Below are 27,375 nucleotides of genomic sequence, written 5' to 3' on the forward strand. Positions count from 1 at the left end.
CTTGATATTCATATTAGATTTTTAAGTAAGTGTTTTAGGATTCAATTACTTCTGCTTCTGTAGAGAAACACAATGTTTAAAAGCAGGAAGGCCCAAAAAGAATCTTTCAGATGCATCACTTAGCTTGAAAACTGAAGACAGAAGGAACCTGATCCTTGCAGCCTTCTCTGCCTGCTGCATCAGTGGCTCAGTACTCATCAATGAGCACTGACTGCTACCAGGATTCTCTGCTGCAGCAGAACTCTGGTAATTCACAGTAAAGCAGTCCATGGTACTGAGATAGTTCACAGAAAATATGCACTTAAAAGATAAAATGTGACAGTCACTTAAAAGATAAAATCTATTTCATTTTTAAATGTTTGATGATTGGAAAGCAAGATTTTAGTTTAAAATGGGCCTTTATCTAAATGAGCTATCAAACAAGAATGCTTACTACAGGCCAAGGATAATGTGGTAACAGCAAGGTCAGATGAGGAATTCTGTGCATGGAACTGTAGCCTATTCCACCTCCTTGAACCTAAATGAGCTTGTAAAGAAACCGAATTATTTAAGCCATATTTATATAGAAAGACTACTGTTCCTTGACTATGCTATCACAGTCACTGCCCCTCCTTTTCTCTCCTCCCCCTCTCTTTTGCAGATGAAGGATGTTTTCTTCTTTCTGTTTTTCTTGAGCGTGTGGCTCATTGCCTATGGTGTGACAACTCAAGCTCTGCTCCATCCCGATGACAGCCGAGTGGAATGGATATTCAGAAGGGTTCTCTATCGTCCCTACCTTCAGATATTTGGCCAGATTCCACTGGATGAAATAGACAGTGAGGAAACTTCTTTCCCCCTAACTTGGCCATTTTTGAATGCACACTTCTGATGAGAGCATGGAGTTCCTTCCAAGTATTGCCCTTATTTAAATCTTTGTCCTACAGGCCAAAGCTTACACATTGCTGTCACACAAATAGTGTATTTGCAAAGAGATAATGGGCATTGTGGAGTTACATTAGAGCATAAGGGCTGGCCCTGTTTAGATAAGCTCTCAGAAATACACAAGGATTTGCAGTTTTAAAGGCTGGCATATCTGCTTTCACTTCAATCCATTTCCTTTCAGTTTAACCTAGACCCAGATAACCCTCAGTAAACTCAAATAATGATTAACAGCACCTCCACACACTTTGGCAGTAGTTTAATGCAACAGTGTTAAAACTGTACTGCTCTGCCCATAAGCAAACACATGTTTTAAAATAAAATTACTCCAGAGCATTTATTTACCCTGGAGATAAAGCTGCCCAAATCAAATAAAGCTAGTAATTGCTTATGTGCAGCATTGCAAACAAAACAACATTAAAATAATCACAAGACACTGAAATAATTAGACATAGAAGTTCAAAGGCAACATTTCTGATAGGTAAGCAGTAAAATACAGAATAGGTCACCTACCTCCCAAAGAAGTCTGCACTAACACCACAGCATTTAGCCACTGCTAAATGTCACAGCAATAATGAAGTGGGAGTCAAACTTGGAGCAATATAAAATAGAACCCAAAAAAGCCATAGACAGAAGCAAACTGGTAAGCATTTTCTCATGTTCACTGTGCTTAATAGGAAAAAGCATGTCTTTGAAAAGCCAAAACACCTGAATGACACAAGAGAGAGGAAAGTGATTCATGTCCATTTTAAATATCTATGGTGTAAGCACGTACAGCACAATCAGTCACCCTTATTTCCATTAAAGTAATGAGAAAGAGACATATTTCTGCAATATAATTCAACTTAGTGGCCAAAAAGTCAGGTGTAGCACTCCCTAGAAAGGTGTGTTTCTCTCCACTGAAACTCCAGTGGTTGTCTCTATCTGGGTAAATAACTGGTTGAGAGTAACAGAGGAAAAAAAAAAAACCAATTACATGGGCAACTTCCAGAAGGGATTAATTCATCCTAGGGCCCTCTGGGACTTATTCTGTTTAACATCTTTATGAAATATATGGAAAGGGAGAGGGGAAATGAGGAAGACAAAATTTGCTGACAAAACTACATCACTGGGTAGCAAAGACAAAAACTGACACCTAAGAGAGGCAGAGGAGCCTCATGAGTGCTGAATCATCAAATGAAATTCAGTGTAGATAAGTATAAGCTAGTGCCCTTGGTGAAAGAAATCCCAGCTTGGTGAGCTTTGATATAATCACGTGCTCTAATGAATGTAACCAGGGGGTTATCTGTAGCACCAGGAAAAAAGGATTACTAGGGAAAAAAATAGAGGGGAAAAAAAGTAAATATAATTATGCCACTCTAAACTTGTGGGTATAATTCACAGCTGGAGACAATACGAATACAGGTCTCTAGTTTGATGCAGTAGAACCAGACCTTCTTCCTAACCTCAACCTCAGATACACAAAGCACTTGAAATTTAGAATGAGGAACCAACCCCCTTCCCAGCATTTACTGAGTTTTCTCCTCCAACCCACATGCCAGGCATGAGGACACAAGGATGTGGGGGAACACAAACTCAGAGGTGGTTTGATTTTGAGAACTCAAAACTAGTCTAAAAAGGATACAGCCCTTTCAAGACAATCCCTTTTATGATGAACACTACTACAAAGCCAGCTGTGACAGACACCTTGCCACGAAATGAGCAGCCAAGATGTGGAGGTCTGCAGTGTCCTAGGGCTGCAAATACCTTGCACTACAATGCAATGTCTTTTTACGTGCACAACACTATTACACTTGCACAAAACCAAAGAAAGAAACACGACATGAGGATTTGCCATAACTATTTTTTCCCCTCCATCTTCCTTTGCAGCATCACGAGCATATCCCAGGAACTGCACGTTTAACCCCCTGCAGATGCTACAGGAGAACACACCATCCTGCCCCAACAGCTACGCCAACTGGCTCGTCATACTCCTGCTGGTCATCTTCCTACTGGTCACAAACGTCCTGCTCATGAACCTCCTGATTGCTATGTTCAGGCAAGAGGGATTTCACTACCTATCAGGACAGAGGCTGCAAAGCTTTAAGTAGATGCTCACATTTTCTACTTCACTGCTGGCTATTCCTTTTAAAATACACTTGTAATTTTCCTAATGAATATTACTTGGAGATTGATAGGCAGAATCCTGTGATCAGACAGCTCTTAAGTTCCCATCATCCTTACTCTAGTCACATTGGAGACAAGGAGAAAAGAAGCCTCTTTGGCTGCTAAATATTCAATTAAACATGCACAGAAGGGTCTGAGTCCCTGGCTGTGTGGAACCACGAATCTGCAGGTGCACAGCAGCCATAAACCTGGTAGGCTTTACAGCGGATGATTTGCACATCAGGGAAAAATGCTTGTTGTCAACACAGCTAATAATGATTCATTTGGCTGAAGAACTGATGTGGCATGTTTGCTGATCTTTCCTGAGAAAAGTAGAATTATCTTTCTTTAAAAAATCCCCCAAAAGTGCCAAACAAAACAAATGTATCATTTAACATTTAAAGACTGCAACTGCAATTCTCGTAACATCTAAGAATTTGCACAAACTTTAGATTAGATTAACACTACTTGCTGACCTTGCTGTTCCTTTTTAAAAGTAAATACAGGACTAAATTTTGTTATATTCATCTTTAGCTTGTTGTGGTGAAAAGAGTTACATGTTTTTATTCCTCCCTTCCTCAAATTACAGTTACACTTTTCAAGTTGTGCAGGGCAATACAGACATCTTTTGGAAAGTGCAGCGCTACAACCTGATTGTTGAATACCATGGCCGGCCCGCCTTAGCACCACCATTTATCATTATCAACCACATTACTCTGGTTCTCAGAAGACTCTTCAACAAAATGGAACACAAGAAAAAACACCTGGGTGAGTTGTTAGCAAATGTGATCAAGCAACTGTAGAGCCTGACTCTCTCCAAGGACATGGTGCATATACAAAACAGCAGAGCAAGTTGGATTTCCTTAAGCTGAGAGTTACAACTTATTTTTAACAAAAGAGTGCCAGGAGAATACAAACAAAAAATTAAGGTTTATCATTTAAACTATAAACAGTTTCCCACAGTGCATTTCTTGACGCATCATAGTTATTACAACAAAGGTAGCAATATAAAATGGGTTATGGGGATTTGATTTCTGAAGATTTAACAACTGATAGGTTTAAGGAATAGTTGTTTCATTTGCTTCTGAGTTTTAGCAATTATTAACCCTAAAAAAAAAACTCCCTTCAGCATAGCAATTTTTCACTACTAGTATCAGAGAAAAAGGGGTAAAATATAATTATCTTATTTTTCCTACAGAAAGAGATCTTCCAGTGGGCCTCGATCAAAAAATCATAACATGGGAGCTGGTGCAAAAAGAACATTATCTAGTAAACCTTGAGCAAGAAAAGAAAGAAAGCAATGAAGAAAGGCTGAAGGCCACATCTAATAAGTAAGTTATTCTATTATATTTTAAGAGTAACTTGCAAGCCTTCAGCTTTCAGCAAGTTCAGCACTGAAGTTCTTATAAAGCTTATATAAAGGGTCCAACTGGAATGCAGTTAGGAAACACAGAGTCCATGAAAAAATGTGAGAGGCCAGCATCTCTACAATGTTAGAATGTTTGTCACTCCTGAAGTATGTACAATTATAGACCTGCAAGTTCCAGCCAAATCTGTGGCCAAGCTCAATGAAAATCTTATTCATGAAGAAAATGGTGGAAAACCAGTTTGTTTGCTAGACTGCAGCACATGTAATTTCATCGCTAGTAGGAATACAGCACAGACTTTTGAATGGAAGTTTAAGATACCTTGAATTAGCCACAGATGCAGAAAAACAAATACTTATGCCTTTATGGCATGGGACTGGATCTCCATTTGTGTACCTCTCTATATTTTCCCACTAGGAATATCACTTGAATTGGTTTAGTCTGATAAAGTAGAAGTCCTAGATTATTATTCAGAGGTTTTAACCTTTAAGTGAGAAACAAAGTCTCACTTATGACACAATATGCAGGGAGAACAGAAACATCTAAGACAGAAAAGCACTCCTTAAAGAAGCTTTTAACACATATTCCAGCTGTTTTCTCTTACAATAAAATAGACTTCCAACAGAGGCACAACGGGTGTGAAAGTTACCATAATAAGAAAGTTCCATGGAAATGTTCCTGTGCTGTCTGCTTTTTTTCTAAATAAACCTCCAACTCACAGAATAGCTGGAGACCAGAACAGCATACTTCCATTCTCAGAAAATACTCCTCTCTTCACATAGACCCTTAATTCATAATAATTTAGAATGATTATACAGGTTTAAACTTGATTCTCATAAGCAGATCACCGAAACTCCAGGAGTAAGAGCTTAATTGTTGAGATAATGCAATAAATGTATATGCAATTGCTTCCAAACAAAGGGTACTATATCCTGTATATAATAAAGATGGTGCATTGTAGGTGAAGTTGCCAGAGGGGAAAAGTGAGAATCCATCTGACTTCACAATATTTCAGGTACAGCAGAGCCAGAAAAAGACTGGAAGAGATTCAGATGAACACCACTACCCCCATGGTTTTTACTTTTGCTCTTAGGTGGCAGCAGTGTGGTTTTGAAATCTTAGGAAATCCTCAGGAAGTGATTCTTTGAACTTGGGCTGCACTGAACCAACCTCAAAACGCATTAGACCCACCCAGCAGCAGATCTTTCACATAGATGGGATTGGAACATGGCCTGTGAGAGGGAAACTTTGAAAGAGTAGCTAGGAGAAACCAGAGAGGGATTTGCCAACTCTATGAGGAATGAGATGCTAAAAATAAGGAACTGATGGGAGAACAGGTGAAGGATGCAGAAAGCATGGGGATAATTCAGTGATTTGGAGGCACTATTTGGAAGCTCCTTAAGCAATCCCTGTGGACTGCATGAAAAAGGGATTTGACTGTTGAGCCAGTTTCCTGAAAGTTTGCATAAATTTTAAGTGGCTTATCTCTGTTGTGGCCTCAGTTCTCACACCAAGCTCAGTTTCCATTGAGTACTGATGTTTCCAGGTAGGAAAGACACAAGTGGCTCAAAAAACAGAGCAGCTCCTTTCTGCTGCCCTTGATTTCCACAGCAACTGAGGCTAAGTGGCCCTCACCAGAAGCTGAATAGCTGTCCTGACCTGTCATTTGTGAGTCCCTGAGCAACAGGTGCATGAGAGTGTTCCAGAATTGCTGTTCTGCCCAAAGAAATACTTCTGTGAATACCTTAAAAGGACAAAACTTCTAAGGGGCTGTGGGATGTCTAGGCAGCACAGAACTGCAGTGAAAGGCCACAGGTGTAGTAAAGTTACACATGGTTTGTATTTTATGATTTCTCCTGAAGCCTCTCCTTTTTGCTCAAGGTGTTTGCTTTGTTTCCACAGGGTGGATAATTTGTCTAAGTATTTTAGTGGGTTGAAAGAACAAGAAAAACGATTTAAACTTCTGGAAGCCCAGGTATGTAGTATTTTCTAGGCATTTATATCAGCTTTAAGATTTCACCATCTTTTTCTCATTTAATGGTGGTTTGGCAGACCCTACTTAGGGATAAAGGGACAGAAAAACAGATCTGTATTATGGTTTCACTTTCCTTATTGCTTTCTGGTGATAAATGTATGTAAAGAAAAATTTATAAACTCCACTAGAAAGGAGAAAAGGGAATACAACATTTCCTGCTCTCTTTAGTAGTTTACTTGAGAGTATTTATTTCCTTTGTTAAGGATGCTTCTGGAATGAAATGCTTCATCTTCTCCCCCCCACCATTCTTGTCCTTCTTCTAATATTTTCTTTTTTTTTCCCCCCAAATGTCAGCTTTGAAAATACACACATTCTGTCTGATCTGACCTAATCTTCCTGCACATCAGTTTTTCTAATTTTCTTAAGATACCAAGTACCAACACTCAAAAGGGAAGTGTCCAACACACAATTATGAAATCCAAATAATAGCAGGAAATTCTGTCTTGAGCTTTTGATGACAAACCCTCGCAATATAAACAAACAACATTTCTTACACAGTCTGAAAATGTTAAACCACCTGCTATGTAGCACAACTCTTATTGTTTTCTTTATCTCTGCAACTCTCCTGTAGAATTTTGGCCTCGCTGAAAATTCTTTATCTTAATACTCCTGCTACAGTTTCCTGCTCCCTTCTTATTCCTTTTATGGCTTCCTGGAAAAAGTCAGGCTATGCAGGTCCAACAGAAACACACAAAGAATGCTTTATTAAGTTTGTGCCAGCTTGAGGTCTTGCAATATCCTCACAAAAGAGGTAGGTATTTAATCACTACCTATTTTGTAGATTTGCTACTGTACAGCTGTTATCTCCTCCATGGCAGAGGGTTTAACAAAAACCAACCTCTTGTGCACTCAACCAGCTCCAAACTATACATGTAAGTACTGAAAACAATCATAGAAAAGCTAATTAATACAGTTGAACAATGTACTTTAAAAATGCAAGGTGGAAAAATAAGATTGGAAAATAACCCCATAATGAGATTCCTAATGGTAACGGGAATATAAACAGGGAACAGAATATTCTTAGTTCAGAATGAAAAAATTACCTTTTGTAAAATACATTTAAAAGCTTTGGTGCAAGGACTGTCATACAGGGTGAGTTAGAATATATCTCACCCAGTTCAAACACATGAGCAAGTATCCATTTGCAACAGAGGATTGCCTTGGGGGTTTCTTGAGTCCATGAGATAATCCTACGGAAGCATTACAAAAGTATTTAAAATGCATAGCAAGAATCATTATAAATAAAAGCTGAGCAAGTCTCCTAGTATTTTTTTAATTAACAAAATCCATTTGCCTTTAGAGCTGCACCCATTTCTGTCAGTTAAGAATCATGTCCTGTGTCCCAGGGCTCCACTGTATGGAGTTCTAATCATTAGAGACAGGAACAAGCCATTTCTCAGCCACTGCAGGATATCCAACACAATAAGATTTTGGATATCCTTCTTAATTACCTATTTCAATATCAACCTATTGCTACCACACAAAATAGCCTCCAAAACCCATAAACTGAGCATATATATACTACATGGAAAAAAGTAGCTGGAAAAATCAAAGTCACAACATGATCACAACAGATTTGCGTAAGTCACTCAGATTTGAGCTAACCTCAAGATTTAATTAATTCTGTCAGAAGTTTATATAACACTTATGTGAGTTGCTTCATTACCAGTATTCCAATAAAAAAACTCCATCCCACAGCAGGCTTCCCAGACATTTTAACACTGTAACCAGATAAAAATCAGAAATTTAAATAGCTGAAAAATAAAAAAATGTGTTTATCATTTATTGAGCAAATGCAAAGTAATACAATCTACAGTGTCTTTTTTTCAACATTTTAAAGTTTTTTAAGCAATTACTACTATGTGCCCCTTGTCCTAAGGCTTTTAAACAAGTACATGACTTTTCCAATCCTATTAGGTGTGAAGACTGCCAACACGGAAGCACCTTTGCCACAAAGAAGTGAAAGAGAAGAGCATGCAGATCAGTTTGAGACTGACATTGAATACATTGATAATTAAATTTTATTCTACTTCTTCACATTAAACCTTTTGTCCTACTGAACTACTGTAGAAAATCCTAATCTCTTGAAGGCCTAAGGGCAACAAGCTCTCTACGCTAAGCTCTATCAGTGCTCAACATTCTTAAGGATTTCTTGGTCTTCCTCCTTCAGTTTCCTGGGCTTTCTTTCCTGCTGCTCCCATAGCACTCGGCCCTTTCTCCAAAACCGTTCCACAAACAGCATTAAAGCTTTCTCCTGCAGGGTGACTCTACTACCTTATTTTCTAAATACCATTTGTTCTCCAGATACCACACCCTCAATTCACCATCATCACTGCCAAATTCCACACTTCTCTGCTCAAGGGAGTCTCCCTTTGGAAGGACAATCACTTACGCGCTCAAAAACAAGATCCTTCCTTGGCCGAGACATCAAGCTTGTACTCGTGAGCTGCTTAGAAAAGGAAATCAAGAAATAGTTTCCAAGGAAAGAGCCTGAACACTGAAACATTACAAAACATACAGTTCCTGGAGTTCCTATACAATTGCACTCACCAGCCTCTCTTCCCACGCTGGCTCCTATGAGGTACTCCTTTGCTGGTATTCCCTCTTAAGGACTCCTCACTCAGCCTCAGAAAGTGGAATCACCTGGTTTTTGTTGGTCCCATACCCCATCACAGCTGCTGCCAGTTCCTTGCTGGAAAGGAGCCTTTGCCTCCATGCATCACACCACATGGAATACCTCCTCTACATCTAAGCATCTGATTTCATTTTACTTTTCTTTCTCAAGGGTCAGAGGGAAAAAAAGAAATCACCTAAGAGACTTTCAAGCAAGAATGTGTACCAATAATTATCCTGCAGTCTAAGAATTTGGGCTGTTTGTGGCTTTTTCCATTACTTAAACTGGCTTGTACATTTTTAGCATATAAAAGTTCGCTAGCTTTATTAGAATTTTGCAAGACATACCACTAAAACATCAATACCATTCTCTAAGGGTAAATTTCTTTGGAATAACATAAACAGCATCAGAAGGGGGAAGTATTGGGCTGTGTCTGACTGATACAAACTTCAATTGCATTTACTCACACGTATAATATTGTCTCTATGCAATGTAACTGTAGATTGCACAAAAGCTTTCTGTTACGAGAGGTGGAAAAAAAAATAAATCTCAGCTCTGACAAAAATGAGTCTTTTATTAACAGATATTAATCTTGTTATGATGGCTTAATGAAACAGGCATTTGTCCAGTTTATTCAGCTGTGCCCCAGGCCTGTGACTCCATTAGCAGCAATGGAATTTTGGTAGTCCTACCTGTTCCTCAGCCTGGGCAAGCAGAACACATAAACCCAGTAAGTTTGTACAACTGAGCTGCACTTTTTTGTTAAGAAATAACAGATACCTCACAAAAGCATTCCCTGCTCTGGCAGCAGCTTACACTTTGAAATGGCTACTATTTTAATGTGATCAGCACACTAGTTATCCACTGGATCCCAAAATCTATCCATTGGGATCTGCTGCGTGTGTCCACTCAGATGCAACGGAACAACCAATGTATTTACCAACGACCCACTAAGCAATGTGCATCCAGCTGCATACTCATGAGGAAATACATTCTGCTCTGAAAACTAAAAGGTAAGTTTAGAAAAATGGAGCACAACTGCTCCTTTTACACTGTTTTCTGCTTCTGCCAAACATGCATCAGTTCAAACACAAAGCCCAAGTGATTTGGGCCTCCCAGTTAATTACTGTTAAGATGAACTCCCCCCTGAGGATGTCACCCCCTCAAACACCCTTCAGAGTTTGAGCAAGCACAATCTACCAAGAAATATCACAAACTCTTCAAAATTAATCTTTCACTACACAGTTGTAAATACCACTCTTGGGATTGGTTAATTTAGAATACTGACAAAAAAAAAGTCAGTTCAAAGTGACCTGAACTAATTTGAGTTTCAAATAATGTAACCTTTCAAAGAATTTAATCTTTCAACCTTATTTATTAAATTTACTAGCGCTGTGGAAAAAGTCCATTATATCTGACATTCCTTACAATGTGATTCATTGTATGAGATGACTCATCCTGTGAGGGGATTACACATTGCAAAATGATTGAAAATGTTAGAAGTGTGAGGTTTAGAATCTAGAAGACTTGAGGGAGAAGTTAACAAGATGGCAAAGTTAGAGTAACACTTTAAAAGGTTTCCAAGAGAGTTTAGAAATCTATAAATAAAATGTTTGGTAAAACTGCTACAGCTGCATTACTCAGTGTGGTTCAGACAAGAAATCAAGTTCCAACCGAAAGTTTATTGTATCACACAGAACAAAACAGTCTCCAATTCTGGTATAAATACCTGATTCCCACAAATACCCCAATCCACATACAGAATCAGTATGGAAGCAGCACCTGCTGGAAAGGACATACAAAGGTGCAGATCCTCACATCATATAACTGGGCACTGTTGTGCTTTCACCCTCAATGGCAATGACAGAAAGATGTTTTTAAACAAAAAAGTTAACAGGTTTTCCTTCCTGGGACAGGGCCAGGAGGAATCACATCCAGTGGAAGACTAGGTTTTATTTCCATTGTTTAAAAATCTCTACATAATGAGCTCATCACCTTTTCTCCAGGATTCCACAGGATTTGGGAACAATTCCAAAACTGGGAGTTACTAGGAAGCCCTGCAACCATTTAGCTAACACTTCTGTGTCTCTGAGTACTTCAGCTCTGGAGTATCACACTTTATTCTACCCTGTCAGGATGCAACTATCCTGTGCCCACAGAATTCTCATAAACAAAAAGTCTGGAGTTTATTTTAGGTAGCTTCATTTCTAACAACATAAAACATTCTTGGTGGCTATGATGCAAACTGTTGAACAAAAAGCTATCACGTGGTTTTCAGACCAGAAAGGAAAAAAAAAAAAATAAGAGAGTAAAAAAAATGAACAAGACAGGTCCTGGGATGTCTCCAATGTACCAATGTACTTCATCCTTCAGGACTCATCCTCCTCCCCTTCATCATCTACTTTAGGTCGGAAATTTTTCCTGCTCTTCTTCTTACTGCAGTGGAATCCAACTGTTCCCAGTGATGGCTCTTCACCTGCACCACTAAGCCTTGCATCAGGTTTATGCTCTGTGTTCTGGTCCCCCTCCATCATGCACTCCTCCTCCTCTGCTGCCTTCCCACTGTCACTCTCTAAGTGCCCCAGCTCAACCTTATCTTCTTCCCTCAAGTCATCGGTCTTCTTAAGAGATTTGCCTTTCAGATCTGTCTTTATCTGTTTCTTATCATCCTCCCCTGTTGATGTTTTCTTTTCCAGTCCATCAACACCTCTTTTAGTTGGTTTGGTGAAGACAATCCTCCCAGCTCCACAGCTGGAAGGGTCCTGGTTGAAGGACGGGGTGTAGCTATCTTGGGTAGCCGACCTCTGTTGCTCCCCTCTTTTCTTCAAACCACCTAGAAATTCCATGGCCACTGACCTGTTAGTCTTGTCACTGGACTCTGAAACTCCCTCTAGGCTGTATTTGGTCCAGCGCTCTGGGTGTGCCACGTAGTCAGGCACCGCAGGAGAGGTTTTGGGAGCCTGCACTGCTCTGGCTTGCCTTCCCATGTTTTCTGGGACTATGTTACCTGAACCTGTGGTCGGAGGCAATGGACGCTTAAACCTCCCATCAACAACATTATCTTCAGGCATCGAGGGCACAGACAGCTTGGCTGCCTCTTCCAGGCAATCAAAAATGCTCTGGCTACGCAGAGAGAACGTAGAACTCATGCCCTTCAGATGGAATGGCTGGACAGGAGATCTGTGACCGCTGTTTGAAGAGTCGGGTGTCTCTCCTGATCTGAAATCCCCTTCATCTAGAGATGGCTCCTCGGGAGATATTGTATCAACTTCTGCTTCACCCGCCAGCCCCAAGTCATCAGAGTCAGAATCGCTGAGTGACACTGTGTCTGACGGCAGAGCTCCTTCAAAGTCTCTGCCACCATCAGCCACTATTCCCAGAAAAGGTTCACCTGCCTCCTGGTCTCCCATCTTTGAGCTGTCACTCCACTGAGGTCTTTGATGTAGGCCCAGGAACAACTCTAAGTACACTTTTCCAAATGCCCAGCGAGTTTAGTGCCTAGAATACAAAGGAGCATAAAAACTTAACTGTGAAATGAGAACCAAGAATGAGACCATCACTCTGCGTCATGCAAAGTAATTATAACTGCAATATAACAGTTAGCTGTGCTTTAGGGATTCCCAAGCAATTTTGCTTCAAATGAAAACATTATTTAAGGAATGAATGCACGTTAAAATTAAAGATTTACACAAGACTGAAATACAAGAATATGAAGTAATTGAAAGTAATGCTACCAAATTTCATCACACGTTACATCAGGTCCAATTACTAAAAGATGAACATAAAGCTCTTGAGTTAATCTGAATCCCCCAAAGCTGTCTTATACATCTTCCAGGAGACACCAATTAATATGCCTCTGCATATTACACCCTGTGCTTATTCTCACTGTAAAAATCCACAAAAACACAACCAATTTCTCACACTTTTATTTGGCCAGTACAACCCTTATTGCACTAGCACTGTACCTGCTGTCCCAATAGCCATCATGTTCTGCCTATTACAAAGGACACTATCACTGATCTCTATCACTGACAGAAAACCCACAAAAATATCAGGGCCACTGTTTCAAGTCTGCTTTAATGTGGCATAAAGTACAAGCTCCACTCCTTCCTTTGGCTTTATGCTCTCAAGTCATTACTAGATTCCAGAATTGGAAAACCAGCCAGCTCAAGAAATTGATCCCATTGGATTAAGAAAACTAATCACACATGCCATGCTCACACATGGAAATGAGGAGAGGTTGCAACCACAAGCCTGCAAGAGCTGGCTCTTCAGTCAGTAAATGAGTGTGATTTGAAGCCTGACTTCCAGGAGCAGCTGGAATACCTGACAGTGCCACCTGCTTGAAGGGAACCTCACTGAATTCAGGTGGTTGATGATCAAGCTACCACTTGCTGGGCAACTGGAAACAGAGCTGGTGCTCACACACATTTTGGTTCAGCTCACGTGACTTATGGAAACAGTTCTAACATATTATTAGAATAAGTTTGACTACCTAATTATAGGGTCTTCTGAAATGATGCAGTAAACAGACATGGAAAGTCTGTTAGTCACTCACTTTCTCTTGAGACTGAGTCAGCTTCCCCTCCTGAGGGTCAGTTAAAGCCACCAAAGATCTCAGCACTTCCACCCTAGAAAACAAACATTTCCATCATGATACTGGAAATGTAGTTTTAAAAATAATTCTGTCCCCCTGAATCATCCAAAGCTGCAGAACTGTGTTCTAAATCTGACACAAACTCCTGGTGGTATAAAAGTCTGTAGATATTATTGAATTTTTGGCAGAAGAACAGCACACAGCCTAATAACGCAGGCACCACTATATTTACCCAGCCTCCACATTCACACTGCCAGCTTTATCCTGTAGAACAGAAGGGAGGTTTCAAAAAAATTCAAGCTGTAATTTGCATGTGCAAAAGATTAAATAACCAGTATTAAATGCAGCTAAGAAGATACAAAAATAATAGTTATGCATTGTAAACATTAAGTGCTGCTAAGTATTAAGACCATGGGTAACACAGACTTGTGTTTTCAAAGAAAGGTGATGTTCAAAGTTAGTGCCAGATTGTTATGAAGCACAAAACACAGAGAATTTTCTGAGGAGTGCTAAGTTCCAAATCAAGTCTGGCTGTCTTTGACAGAAAGCATCTGATGCCTACTTTTGAATACTGCCCTCCATGTAACCCCTACCAGGAAATAATCTTTTAAGAAGATACAGCCTTCTGCTTAGTTTTGCAACACATGAAAAGTAACGACTACAACTCAGAAAAGGCCTTGAAGTGCATAATTAAGTAAAACAGCTGTTTTCAGATGGTAATAGAAGTGTTCATCAGGGCCATCTCTCGTCTGAGGGCACTTACACAGAAAGGAGAAATTCTGCTCCTAAGGAGATGTTTTAGCCTTAGCAAAGTTAGTGGCCAAACATGCCGGCCCTGTCAGCAGACCAGACTCACTCACAGGTTTGTTATGGTGACGTGATCCCAGCACGACTCGGGAAGGACGACGTCTCTGCGGATGGAAAGGTTCCCAGCGGGCTCCTCCATCCTGGCGTTGCTCAAACAGACTGTGCGCCTTCCTGCTGCCTCCTGTGAGGAGAACGGAGACCTCAGGCACCGCAAACCACGGCCTGCTCTCAGGGCGCAGAGAGCACCGCACCAAAGCCCACACAGTCACTCGGGACAGGGATCCACGGGCCCCCTCGCCAAGGAACAGGGAAGAGGATCAGGGAAAAGAACACCGCTCGCTGGGCACTCGCCCTGCGCAGGGCAAGGTCACGGTGCAGCCCTAGCTGTGCTGCCCGTCGGCGCCGGCCCCGCGCCCTTCGCGGCCCGGGATGCTGCTGGATGCGAACCGCCCGCACCACACGCGGCCCTCGCTGGCCCTGCGCCCCGGGCACCGCCACCCGCCCGGGCACACAGCGCGCACCGCCGGGGAAGGGAGGGGAGGGGGGGGAATGAAAGGGGGAGACCCTGTACCCCGACACCGCACAGCCCCAACACCTTCCCCAGCAGCCGCCCGCCTTGCTTGCCTTGCCCGCCTTTCCCACCTCTGCCCCTCCGCCCACAGCCCGCGGCGCGCCGGGACACCGAGTCCCTGCCAGGCTCCACGGAGCGGCCACACGGGCTGCAGGACCACAACTCCCGGCGGGGAGAGCGGCGCGGAAAGGGCCTACACCTCCCCGCTTCACCTCTCTCGGGGCTCCTGGGAGTTGTAGGCGGCCGCCTCGCCTCGGCGGAGGACATTTTACGAGCCGGGGAGCGGGGCGAAGCGGTGCTGAGCGGCGGGACTACAGCTCCCAGGGCGCACCGCAGCGCCGACATTTCGCAGCCTGTGCGGGGCCGGGCTCGGGGCTCGGTGCCCGGCCGGGTGCGGGGCTCGGTGCGGGGCTCGCCCGGGAGCCGCGGTGCCGCCCCGGCACTGCCCGGCGCCGTGAGGGGCAGGCACGGCACCGCCGCCGCCTTCCGCAGTCGCAGTCTGGAAAGAACCCCCATGTCACAGCTTTTGTTCTCATCGGAAAAGCAGGGCTTGGCCACCGCGAACACATCCGAAGTTTCCTGGTTTTTTTGGTTTTTTTTTTTTTTTTTTTTTTTTTTGGGTTTTTTTTTTTTTTTTTTTTTTTGGTGTTGTTTGTTGGGTTTTTTGGGGTTTTTTTTGGGGTTTTTTGGTTTTTTGTTTTTTCTCTTACGTGTTTATTCTCAAACCAGAAAGCTCCAAGTCGCTTGAGGCATAAAAACACTATCCATCCAAATAAAAAACGTTTCCATTTTCCATCCCAGAAGAACATTTTTTACGCGTGTGTCAAGAAGTGGAGCTCTGTCTGAAAATGTTTTATTGGCGCTGGCCAAAGAGGCTCGATTTTTGGTTTTCCCCTTATTTCAGCAAAAAGTTCAAATTTTCAGTGCAAATACATTTCCCAAGAGGCTTCAATATTCATCTTGTTTTCCCTATGTTTAGGAAAAGGTCTGCTGTGCCGGTGGGTTGTGCCAGACAATGCTGTGGCTGCAGAGGCTTCACTGGCTCCCTTCGAGCTGGGCCTCACCGTGACTCACCCGTAATAGAAACTGCAGCCACTTCATGTGCATCCTCAGTTTTTAAATACATACTATTGCCTGCTGGAGTGTTGCTAATTACAGTAATTTATGACACGAGGTCTGTGTTCGGAACACACTTGGCAGCAGCGATGAGGTTATTGCAAAATGTCTTCTGTCTAGCTGGAGTCACGCTGTAGTTTTAGAACAGCTCTAGAGGTGTTTCCCCATTTGGTGATCCTGTTTTGTTTGGTTTTTTGTTTTTTTTTTTTAATGTATACACATATGGTAGTACGGTCACAGGCATTCAGATGGGTGTCCAGATGGAGGGAGGAAAGGAAAACATGAATCTTGAAGTAGGTGAGCAGGAATGGGAAGGAGAAGAGCAGTAAAGGGACAAACAAAAGGAAGAGTAAACCTGGGTAAAGGCTGCCAGTGCTGTGTAACACGGTCTGGGGTGTTGGGGAGACAGCAGGAGAGTCTCTGAGCTTAATAAGGAGCAGGCAGAAAATAGGATGTGCAACAAGCAGTGGCATGTCCCATTTCTGCACGAGTGGAGACAAACAAGGTACAACAGACTGGTGCAGACACTTTTGTTTTAGCCTTGGTTCCTTGTTAGATGAGGGGCTTAAAGGGGCAGGAGAGGGCAACACCACCTCCAGTGTCTCTGTCACCCGTGGATGTGGGGGCCTTCAGGGACAAGCCCCATGTCTCCCTTTCCAGAGGCTACAAGTTCTCACTTTCTGCCTGGATATCCTGTGTGTATTGATGACTAAGGGACCTGAATGTACCCTTTTCCTCCTTCCTGTTTTTTTATTAATGAAATTAGCTCAGCTGGTTAGAGCATGGTGCTAATAAAACCCAAGGCTGTGTGATTGATCACCGTACAGGCCACTTACTTAAGAGTTGGACTTGATGATCCTGGTGGATCCCTTCCAGCTCAGCCTATTCTGTGACAGAATCTGTGATATTTAGTATCACATGCAGCGGAACTGAGGCTGAGCTGCTCATTCTCTGGTGGCTGAGGACAAGGCAGCTTGCAGCAGTGGAAATGCTGGTGTGTTGGGACTTTCGCTATTGCTTGGCGACAGCTGAAATAAAAATAATGAGTCAGAGTCTGAAGACCAACAGATGGGAAAGTGTTTTCCCCTTGCTGGCCTGAGCTGAGTGGCTTGAAGAGGGGGCTGGAAGGTGGAACTGGGCTGCAGGACAGGCCATCATCCAAATGAGCGGGCTGTATCCAGCGTGCAGGCTCCGAGGGGCCGCTCATTTACGGGGATGGCTCCATGTGTCTGCAGGAAGCCAGCGCGTCCCTGTGTGTGGGGGTGGCATGTGAAAATGCACAGCCGCCTCAGCCCCATCACTGGCGCCTCCTGCTCCTTTCCTGCAAATAAATCTGTCTTTTGGCCCCATCCAGTAGCTGTTTCCACTGCTCCCTGGCAGGCTCCTGCTGCTGCTCCGGCCCTCGGAGCCTGGGGTAGGTGCCTGAGGCGGGGACCACTGGTCCTCCTTCTCATGGCTATAGGAAAGCGGCAGGCCATTCTCCAGCAGGCACCCAGATCCTGAAAGCCAGATAGACTAATAAGATGCATTTTTCAACATCTCCTGCATCTGGAAGGGATGTGGAGGTTACTCAGATGTGGCCACATGCAGCTCTTGAGGGGAGGTGGGGTGGGAAAAGAATAATGCAGAAAGCACGGCAGGCAAAAAGGAAAAGTGGAGTCATGACCACCACAGCCTTCTCTGCTGGGAGAACACAGTCACACCAAGCCAGACTGGTACAGTCTGAAGGAAATAAATGAGTTGTCCTCTCCCATTTGCCAGAATGAAATCCTACAAATGGCCTTGAAATCCCTTGTGGGGTGGGTTTTCAGAATTCAGTGCTTGGTACCACCTCTCTTCTACATTGAGCTTTGCTTACCTGTTTTACTTTGCACTCTCATTTGGTCCTGCAAGCAGATTAGATGTATTCCAGTGCTGTTTACCCATGTTGGTGCTATTTTCCCCTAAGGTAACTACATGAAATTAGTTCCTGTGGAGTGAGTTTTAATGCAGGCAGGCTATGAAGGTCTTTATCAACTCTATTCTTCACAATAACAATGTTACTGCCAGCCTATAGAGGACCTGCAGAGAGACACCCTTTTTTTTGTTAGAGACATTGCATGTGTGGGAGGGAAGTCCTTTATGAGCAAAATTAACACTCTCTGCAATTACTCCAGTTGCTTAAAAGAAACAAAAACAGTTGGGAGCGTCTGTTCATTTTGATTTAACTACAGAATATTTGCATCAAGAAAACCCTTCTCCCAGTCTTGCTGCTTTTTCCTTTTTCCTATCTCTGACCTAAAGTGCCTGATACTAAAAAAAATGCATAATGAAAGGGTGAAAAAGGTCACTGGAACCAGCTGAGTGGCCTTGAAGTTAACATTAACAAAAAACCCCCACAGAACCCTAAAACTTCCCAGATCTCTTGTTCCAGCAAGACCTGTGGGAGCACCATCATCTCTCCTGGCCCAACACCAACACCTCTCAGTACTCAGCAAAGCTGTGTTCTGGCATGAGGGAATGCCCTAGCAAAGCAGGGCCAAGAAACGCTTTTTTCAAAAAAAAAAAAAAAAAAAAGTGCAAGGTGTGATTGAACTGTAATTAGAAGTGCTACTTGCAACCATTGGCACTTGAGCTGGGTCATCTAAATCCAGTGAGAAACACCAGGCAGTCCACAGTAGTTGCAAAGTTTTTATACCCTCTAATGTGTCTGCAAGTGTGAAAACAACGTGGCTTTCGGTTCTGCAGGAGTTTTAGCACCTGGGAGGTATTTTCGGTTTGCTCCAGGTCCCCGAGCACTGAAGTGAAAACATCAGGCCGCCAGAGGTCAGCTCGAGAGGTCGCACAGAACAGCACTTCTGCATCCCATTGCTTAGGTTACGCCCTGTGCAAGGCAAGGTGATGCTCCCCAGGCTGAAACTGAGGAGTGGTCAGGAAAAATATGCAGCCTCTCTCTAGTTCAGGTGCACAGTGTGGTACTTACGGAACTTGGGGTTCCCAGCCTGTGTCTATCACTTATTCAAGAGTAATTGTTTCCCTCTCTGCTCCAGCAGCCACTGGTGGCAGATGTTTCCTCTCTGGGGGCTGTAATTCCACTGTTGCCGACTCCCTGGTGCAGCCACAGTTCCCAGCCCTACCACAGCCCGACAGTGAATGAGATGGTTGAAACAGTCACCTTTTTTCCTCCCCTAACTGGAAGGGCCGTGCTGTCATGCCCAGCAAAGGAAACAGTGGTTCAGAGCAGGAATATGAGCACATCCTTCATCCCTGAGCCCGGCAAGCGGAGCTGGCAGGCAGAGGAGGCAGCAGCCCTCCAGCAGCGAGGGCGCTTTCCTGTGCAGAAACCTCCACCATCCACAGCTCTGGCTGTTGGGAGAGCTGGCTGGATTTATTCCCTCTTGAGAGAATATTGCAACTCTTGGTTACAGCTTTGACAATCTCCGATTAGGAAAAGGCAAAGGCAATTTATGCATGTTAATCACAGATGTCTTAGTATGAGACAATTAGGCTCATTGCTGCTTAGAAAACAAACAGTCCAGAAGAAGCTCACGAAATAGAGATTGCCAAAGCAAAAAATACCTCCAAAATGTCTCATTAGAAACACTCTACGAGGTTTTAAAAAGAAAAAAGTAAACCGGTTTGGGAGGGAGGAGGAAAAGAATTTCCACTGGAAAAAATCCTGGCATGCTCCAGTTTAGAAAAATTCATGCTTGTATTTTTAATTCCTGAAAAATCTTGCTTCACAAGGAAAAAAAAAAAAAAAAAGTCACATTCCTAGGCAGCGGAATTCCACAGTAATGTCTCCAGTGACTTTCCAGGTCCTTCAGACCTCTGGAGAAAAATGTTAAAGAGAAGTTTAAGCCAGGGTTGTCTGTGCAATATGAGCAAAAACAAGCTGCAAGCACTGCATCCAGCCTTCCCCTCACACTCGGTTATCCCCGTGGCCTCACATGCTCTGACATGGCAGGACTGCTGTTTTCCATGGATAACCCATATCTCCACACAACCTTAAAGGGGCCTGTTTTACCCAGCCCTCTCCCAGTATCACATTCAGCTCATCTGTTTCAAGCACATCAATGTTCATGCTCAGACCTGAAGTGCAAACAAAGGGGACTGCATTTAGCTGGGGAAGGTTTAAGATCCCAGCTGTAATTCCAGGCTGAGGTCCCAAGACACACACCCTGGATGCCAAATACATGCTGTGATTTGCCAGTTAGTCTCCACTATTGTTTCTCCCCCTCGAACACCAGCCTGAGTCTCACAGTGACTCACATCAGCTTAATCCTAGCTCCAGAGGCTGGAATAATTTTATCCCCATCTGGAGCAACAATGCAGTGTCACAATCCAAACGTTTTAAGGCATGAAGCAAAGAGCATCACATTCATGGGAAACCACCTAGAGGGTCAGCTGAGGACGGTCTTCCCTGCAGCCCAAATTTTGCTTGAATACAGGAATGAGACATGCCTGTTCCCTTGGAAGACATGGCAGAAATCAGTACACGATGGAAGGAAACAAGATCTGACAACACATCATTAAAAATCCACTAACAAGGAGGGAGTGCTTTGTTTCTTTTTGTTTATTGTTTTTAAATATCACTATATTTTTGTTTCCAGAAGTCATTATGTCCGACTCCATTAACATTCAGGTAAACAAGTGAAAGAACAACAGATGGGCATGATCTCGCAGCACAGGCACAGCCGCTGGGAGCAGGGCTTGCCTTTCTTGCAGCAGCTCAATGTCATGTTCCCTCCTTGCCCTCCCTCACCCCGCACCCCCTCCCTCTCTGTACCAGCACGGGCGATGGCTGGCAGCCGCTGCAGGACATTCCTGCTTCAAACACACTGCAAAGTCCAGGACAGGACAGAGGAAGGGACAGAGGAAGGCAGGCAACTGAGGGATCATAGCACCTGGCCGCCCACCTCGCTCTCAGCCAGGCTTGCCCCTGATGGTGCGGAGGAGCAGGTGGGAGCAGCAGTGGTGGCATTACCAGACCATCCACAGAAAACAGACCAGCCCAGTCCCCATCCAGATGGCTGCACAGGGCATTTTGGGCCATTTTTGGTCACTTTAGGAGGAGCCCCTCAAGTGTGTGCAGGACTACCACCACGCCCCTCTCCACCCCGTGCCCAATTTCAGCACGGTCACTCTTTGCAATCCCCATTAGCTCCCCTACAGCTATGCCCTGTTTCCCTTGGGGAGGGGCACAACTGCAGCAGCAGCCACCGCTTCAGGCAAGCAACCTTTTTGCCTTCCCTCAGCACCAGTCCAGACGCATACTCAGCCTGCCTGCAGGCCCCCCTCCCAGAGGCTGTAAAAATCCCATGCTGTCAAAGCCTGGTTCACAAAGCATCCTGGTGTTAAGGTTAACTGGTTGTAAAATTGCAGCAGTTCATCACACTATGCACACTATGAGAAATGTTTATTAAGTTGATTTTTGTTTCGTTTCTTTAAAAAAAAAAAAAAAAAAGGCAGAAAGAAGTTAAACACACTGCTTTGTGGCATGCTCCACAGTATGAAAAAATCCCAAGCATTCAGTTAAGCTGTCAGCGGCTCTGTTTGACCTTTCGATGCGGTCTTTGAACTCAGACCTGGATAGCTGACACTCCTCATCCCCACCTCAGCTCACAGCCATTTTCTCAGCTGCCACTAGCTCCAGGAGGGATGCTTCCATGGAGAGGGAGGGGTTTGTATTTACAGCCTGCAATTCCATCCTTTTCTTCCCTGGGGCTGTGGAGAGAAGCAGTACAGGGTGCCATGTTGCACACACAAAGGCACAGGTATGCAGGAGGCGCTGGGGCAGAGCAGGGCTTCTGCCTAGTGGGTTTTTCCCCTTCACCTCAGCCAGCTTTGGGACTGACCAAGTGGCAGAAGAGCCCTGTGGCTTTTGGATCCTGAGGGCCTGCAATGGGACGAGTCCCCTCAGCCCTTCACAGCTCCCTTTCTAGTTTGTGTTAATTCAGGTCCAGCTTCACAGGAGACCCAAGTGGGTAGTTTTTTTCAGACAGGGTTTCTCAATGACTTCATTGTTCTTAAGCATGATGATTCCTCTCTGTCCCTGTTCTCCCAGGGCTGACTCCTCCAGCTGAGGACCATTCCATCAAGTGTGGGGACTCAGCTGGTAACTAAAGAAAGCACTGTCCTCTCTGCAAGCATCCTTCTGTCCCTGCTCCCACAACCCTTCTCTAGCTGTTCCCCTCCTTGAGCACCTTTCCTGCAGCAGCCACAGAAACAGGAGATGGCCCAGGAAGCTGCCTCTGGAACTCTCCACAATGGCAAGCCACCAATGAAATGAGCCAGAGGGGGAACTGCACCCCCATAGCACACAGCCTGAGCAAACTTCCCACTCTTCTTCCTCTCACAGCTCTCAGATTCCCTCTCCAAGTACCACTTTCTCCCAATTGCTCCTGCCTGGGACAACTCAAACCCTTAAAGTACAATGTCTGAGGACACATCTGACCTGCATCAAGACCCAGTCTGTCTTCAAACAGAGCTCCAGCTATGTACACAGCATCAACTGAATACTGAACAATATCAAAAATACGGCATAAAGAAAAGAAAACAGAATTGAAATGCTGTACGGCATATTTATACACATTTACCAACAGTCAACAAAAAAAGGTGGCAAGTTACACATCCATTCTGTATGCTGACAATCCTGATGCACATAGATGTAAACACACATGCTTGGATGATGCATATACATATGGCCACATAACAGAGTAGATGACCTGAAGGAGCTACGCTGGGGAGCAGGGGAAGGGGTTACCTACTGCAAAACCTCATCTCATTCTCAATGTGCACAACATGGACATTCAGGGCAGTGTTGCTTTAAGGCTATTTCTGAGGCTGAATCTTTTCTTGTCCAACCCCTCAATATGAAGATCTGTTGAAGCACTTCCTCCTCTTTACCCAGCACAACCTGATATATATATATATCTATATATATTTATCTATATACTTTTTAAAGGCCCTATATACTAAAAGGCAGGAAGAGGAAAGGGGGGAGTAGCAGGGAAAAAAAACTTCTGAATGGATCAATTTGCCCCAGTGCAGGAATCTTCTATCCTGTAATAGCAACAGCCAATGCAGCCACGTGCAGTGGACAAGGTACTAGTTTGAAAATGACTGATGATCACAGGCCTCCCTCCCTATCAGATCTGAAGCTCTCTGTTGTGACAAAGGGGGAGAAAATCTTTAAGAAACAGAAACACTCCTGAAGTGGGGAAAGTGATCACTAATTTAAACTCCTCCCCTTACCTGCTTCAAGGTGGCAAAAGAGCTGAGACACTATAATTTCCAGCTCAAGTGCCCCTACGGCTAAGGAAAAGGCTTTGCTTAAAAATATATATCTGTAGAACTATACATATAGATAATCTTTTTAGTGACACTCTGATTTTATTACATAGCTCCTGGGTCACTCTCCCCCTCTATCTACATGGTGACAGAGTGGCATATAAAAGAAGCCACAGTGATAACCGAAATTACCAGATCACAAGAATGTGTTTCAACTGGTGCGATCTAACATGCTAAATTACCTTGATTTTATAAGCTGATCTGCTGTTAATATAACTGGAAGGTCTTAAAAATAACTTTTTTCATAATCAGATTATGACAATTTCTCAGCAATATTACAGTGTGTGACAATATGCTGTAATTAAGAATAATTTCACTGAACAAGAGAGTGATGCAACGATCAAATTTTAAGCATGTACACATATGATTGGGAACACCCAAGCATCATCCTGCAGTTCATAAAAGCAGGATTTCTAAAGTCAAGGACTTTTTTTTCATGTTTTATTTTTTCAATATAATTTTTATGTGAGTATTACCTTAACAGTGGAAACATGGTATAGAACTAGATTCTCCTTGAAACATGTCTATAATGAAACACTGAAGGACATTAAAAAAGTAATTTAATTTTCAGTTTGTTATATTTGAAAAACTGGGACTAAAATTCACCCCCAGCCACTGACCTTTTAATGCAATGAATCAATGGAACTGAGCCAATTTATAAAATTATAGCCCCAAGGAAAAAAAAAAAATCAAAAAACCAAAAAACATGTTTACTCATTAGAGAGTAAAAAAGTTTCAGCATGACTTCTGTTAAGGACTGACCTACCAATGGAAACAGGCTGGAGAGGAACAATGCCTGTGTTTCCCCTGGGATACATTAGACCCAGGCGATGGAGCCTGAATCCTTTCCCCTCCTCTTCCCAGGCTTTCAACAGTCAGCCAAGGTTTCCCTATGGACAGCCTGGAAACACCAGGGAGCTGGGGTGATGGTTGGAAAAGATGAGTACAAATTAACAAAAATACTGAATTCTCCTTCAGCATCCAATCAAAAAAGTTGGTAAAACCAAGGCAAAGTTTTCTGAGACCAGGCTGCACCCTTCTCCTCCACACATCTTCCACCAATGTTACTTCTGAGTTGCTGGGGGTGGGGAAGGAGGAGGAAGGACTTGATCTCCTGCTACAGCAGCTTTCCCATCACACAAAACTGATGTGTAACTAACTCAGCCACAAAGATACGGGAAAGTTTTATTTATTAAAACAAAAAAAAAAAAGTACTTCAAAATAAAAATGATAAGTACTGTATGGTAATATTGGAAGCATTTATATACATAATTTTCTTTGTCTGTTGTTGAAATGTCTCCTGGTCACTCGGTGGCACTTGGGGTCCCCTCTAGCGCCGTCCGCCCTGATCCCCCCTTCCCCTGCCTGGCTCTCACGGCTCAGTAGACGGAGCTGTTCCTTATGCCACAGCACAGCACCATGCTCAGGATCATCTCAAAGATCTGTGGAGAGACACAGGGGAACCACTGAGGCAAAAACCAGAAAGGTAACAACCAGAACGATGCAAGAGCCTCCCCATCCCAGGGTCCCCCACTCCACATTAACACTCTCATGCCAGAGGTAAGGGCAGGAATGCTATGCCTTTGTTGCTGTTTTCATATGGAGCTGGCTAATTTGAGATAAGGCGCTGGCCTCCTGTCTCTCACTGGCAGGAGTGGTGGCACCTGACAAAATTTTTGGCTGCCAGCTACACAGCAAATGCCTCGAGATCTCTCCAGCACTACATCCCAGCCTTTGAACGGATGTCATGTTACACACGCACAGCACCCAGCCCTCACTAGGGAGCAAACGCAGTGGAACAAAGCAAGCAAATCCCTTCCCACTGCAGACCTCAGCAACAAAACATGGCAGCCTGTAGAACAAGTGGTTTTGGAGGAGCTTTCAGAAGTGCTCTGCCTTTTTGGCTGGGCTTGCAGGTGTTCCTGCTTGACTGAGCTTGCCAGGCGCCTCCCCTACCACCCCGACTCTCCAGAGGGATGACGAAGCCCTTGGTCTCGCCACGTTCCAGAGCTCTGTGGTGCATAAGGCTGGTCCTGCATGCGGAGTTGCAGGGCATCCAGAGGAGAGGGATAGATGCAGTCCAGCTGGAAGAGGACCAGGGTGCCCCAAGGTGGCCTTTCCCTATCCCACCAGGCTGTCACACTTACCATGATCACAGCAACCACGACAGCAGCGATACCGATCAGGTAAAGCTTCCCAGAGAAGAGCTCATCGATTTTTTTGTGGCAGTTGGTGTTCTGAGGCAGAGAAGCACACCAGTCAGACAGCCTGCTTCCCCAAAGCCACCCCCAGCACCAAGAAAGGAAGGTCAGCTTCCCCCTGGTCCCAATTATGTCCCCAGGTCCTGGCCCCAGGGCTTCCAACCAGACTTCACCCCCTGCACCTGTCAGTCCCCTCAAGCAGGAATAGCAAAGGAAGAACCAAATGGGAACCTTTAACATCCTTCTACACCATCCCCAAATAAATGAAATATCCACCCTTTATCTATTTCCCAATAAATCCCCAAATTTCCTTGGCAGCAAAGGTTTCCTGAAGCAGCTGTGCCTACCTCAAAAAAGGTTTTCAGGGAGTCCCTTCGGCAGAGGTCATCCCTCCACACAGGAGTGAAAGTCGATGTTAAAATATCAGAACCACAGCAGTCCAGCTACATGGAGAGAGGGAAAAAGAAACAATGGAAAGCCAACATCAGCAGACAGCAAACACTTATGCAATGCTATCCCCACCATTACACATTCTTGAAGTCACCCAAGATTGAGGAGGCATCTTGGAGGGGGAAACAAGGGTGGGGAATAAGTCACCAAACTGACTTTTTTCTTTCCATGCAATGCAGCTGCTTCCTACAATAGTCCCAGACAGATCTGGCACAGATTTGCTGGAGGAGAGTGAACCCAACTCTCTCCAGGGATTTTGTTTCCTGTGAATGGACCAAGTATCAGGATTAAGTCCTCAGAGCTACATTCTTCTTCCACTGAATTTTTACTTAAATCAGGGTGCTGAGGTAAATGAAAGGCAACTCAGAGTTTGGTCCCGACTTCTCAGCACCATGTGATGGAGAGAATACTGAAGAGAGCACAACTCTGCTTCTTAAAACATAATAACAAACTTGATAGGCTAAGACCTGCACGTAGTATCTGCACTTTAAACTCTGCTTTTCCCACCCCTTTTCCTGACCTCCATTATTAATTCTCCAGCACAACCATCTTACCGTTTCATGGAAGGTCTTCACTACAGCTTTGGCGTTGTTTGCGTCTGATTCTCCCATGAGCGCTTGTTGAAGCGCTTGATCGTAGAACTGCTTCACATCTTTGGCTATCTAGGAAAGACACAGGAAAAACTCCTTTTCAGCCAGAAGAGGAGGAGGAGAAAACCTATCCAGCAGATATGCCTGAAGAACAGATTCCCTCTAATGGCACTTGGGAGATTTTGAATAGATTTGGATTTAGACTCCACTTGTTTGCACATGAAAAAAGGCATGTCCTTCACAGGGCTCCAGCCCCTCCAGTTGTCACAAACATTAAGAACCCCATCCACCAGCCAGCAGATTTCAGACAGCACTATCCAAGGGCTCCACAGACTCTGTCGAGGAGATAAAGACAGCCAAGGCCTGGAGGGTGAGCCACAAGTGGAGATAGCCTTCATCCCACGTGGATGTGCTGCTGGGCTCAGGAAGGCAGAAATGGCTCATTTTGAACCACACATAGACAAAGCAGGCAGGCAACCCACTTCCCACTGAGGCTGCACACACTGGAAAAGTCAGGAGGAGGTGCACAGGCAAGGCTGTCTGTAAATACAGGCACCTCAGCTGACTGAGTGGCTTGGAGGGGATGGCAGGAATTTGGGAGAGATTGCACACTAAAGCCTGGTGAGACAGCT

The 27,375-nt window shown here is 44.0% G+C and overlaps 3 protein-coding genes across 4 annotated transcripts in view; 1 reads left to right on the top strand and 2 right to left on the bottom strand.

The window, feature by feature from the left end:
- Nucleotides 1–10,607, top strand: part of TRPM5 (transient receptor potential cation channel subfamily M member 5) — a 37,561-nt gene extending 26,954 nt beyond the window's left edge. Inside the window, exons 18-24 of the mRNA XM_041481233.1 lie at nt 641–815; nt 2,788–2,956; nt 3,653–3,831; nt 4,262–4,394; nt 6,333–6,405; nt 7,247–7,337; nt 8,383–10,607. Coding sequence (XP_041337167.1) covers nt 641–815; nt 2,788–2,956; nt 3,653–3,831; nt 4,262–4,394; nt 6,333–6,405; nt 7,247–7,337; nt 8,383–8,483 — 921 coding nt within the window. The 3' untranslated portion in view covers nt 8,484–10,607. The remainder of the gene's footprint in view (nt 1–640; nt 816–2,787; nt 2,957–3,652; nt 3,832–4,261; nt 4,395–6,332; nt 6,406–7,246; nt 7,338–8,382) is intronic.
- Nucleotides 10,608–10,741: 134 nt separating this feature from the next.
- On the bottom strand, nt 10,742–14,978 carry TSSC4 (tumor suppressing subtransferable candidate 4). 2 transcript variants are annotated; one of them, XM_041481236.1, is made up of 3 exons: nt 14,537–14,978; nt 13,638–13,710; nt 10,742–12,577 (listed from the first exon to the last, which is right to left on the bottom strand). In XM_041481236.1, the coding sequence occupies exon 3, from the start codon at nt 12,487–12,489 to the stop codon at nt 11,449–11,451; it is 1,041 nt and encodes a 346-aa protein (XP_041337170.1). In that variant the 5' UTR covers nt 12,490–12,577; nt 13,638–13,710; nt 14,537–14,978; the 3' UTR covers nt 10,742–11,448. The 2 variants fall into 2 exon arrangements, with proteins under 2 accessions (XP_041337170.1, XP_041337168.1); XM_041481234.1 differs by lacking the exon at nt 13,638–13,710.
- A 6,573-nt stretch (nt 14,979–21,551) lies between these two features.
- CD81 (CD81 molecule) overlaps nt 21,552–27,375 on the bottom strand; it is a 33,025-nt gene continuing 27,201 nt past the window's right edge. The window contains exons 5-8 of the mRNA XM_041481148.1: nt 26,708–26,815; nt 26,051–26,146; nt 25,650–25,739; nt 21,552–24,944 (exon numbers count right to left, since the gene is read on the bottom strand). Of these exons, the coding sequence (XP_041337082.1) occupies nt 24,882–24,944; nt 25,650–25,739; nt 26,051–26,146; nt 26,708–26,815 (357 nt within the window). The 3' untranslated portion in view covers nt 21,552–24,881. The remainder of the gene's footprint in view (nt 24,945–25,649; nt 25,740–26,050; nt 26,147–26,707; nt 26,816–27,375) is intronic.

Source organism: Pyrgilauda ruficollis, unplaced genomic scaffold, assembly GCF_017590135.1.
Source record: "Pyrgilauda ruficollis isolate IOZ18807 unplaced genomic scaffold, ASM1759013v1 scaffold55, whole genome shotgun sequence".
Classification (NCBI taxonomy): Eukaryota; Metazoa; Chordata; class Aves; order Passeriformes; family Passeridae; genus Pyrgilauda; species Pyrgilauda ruficollis.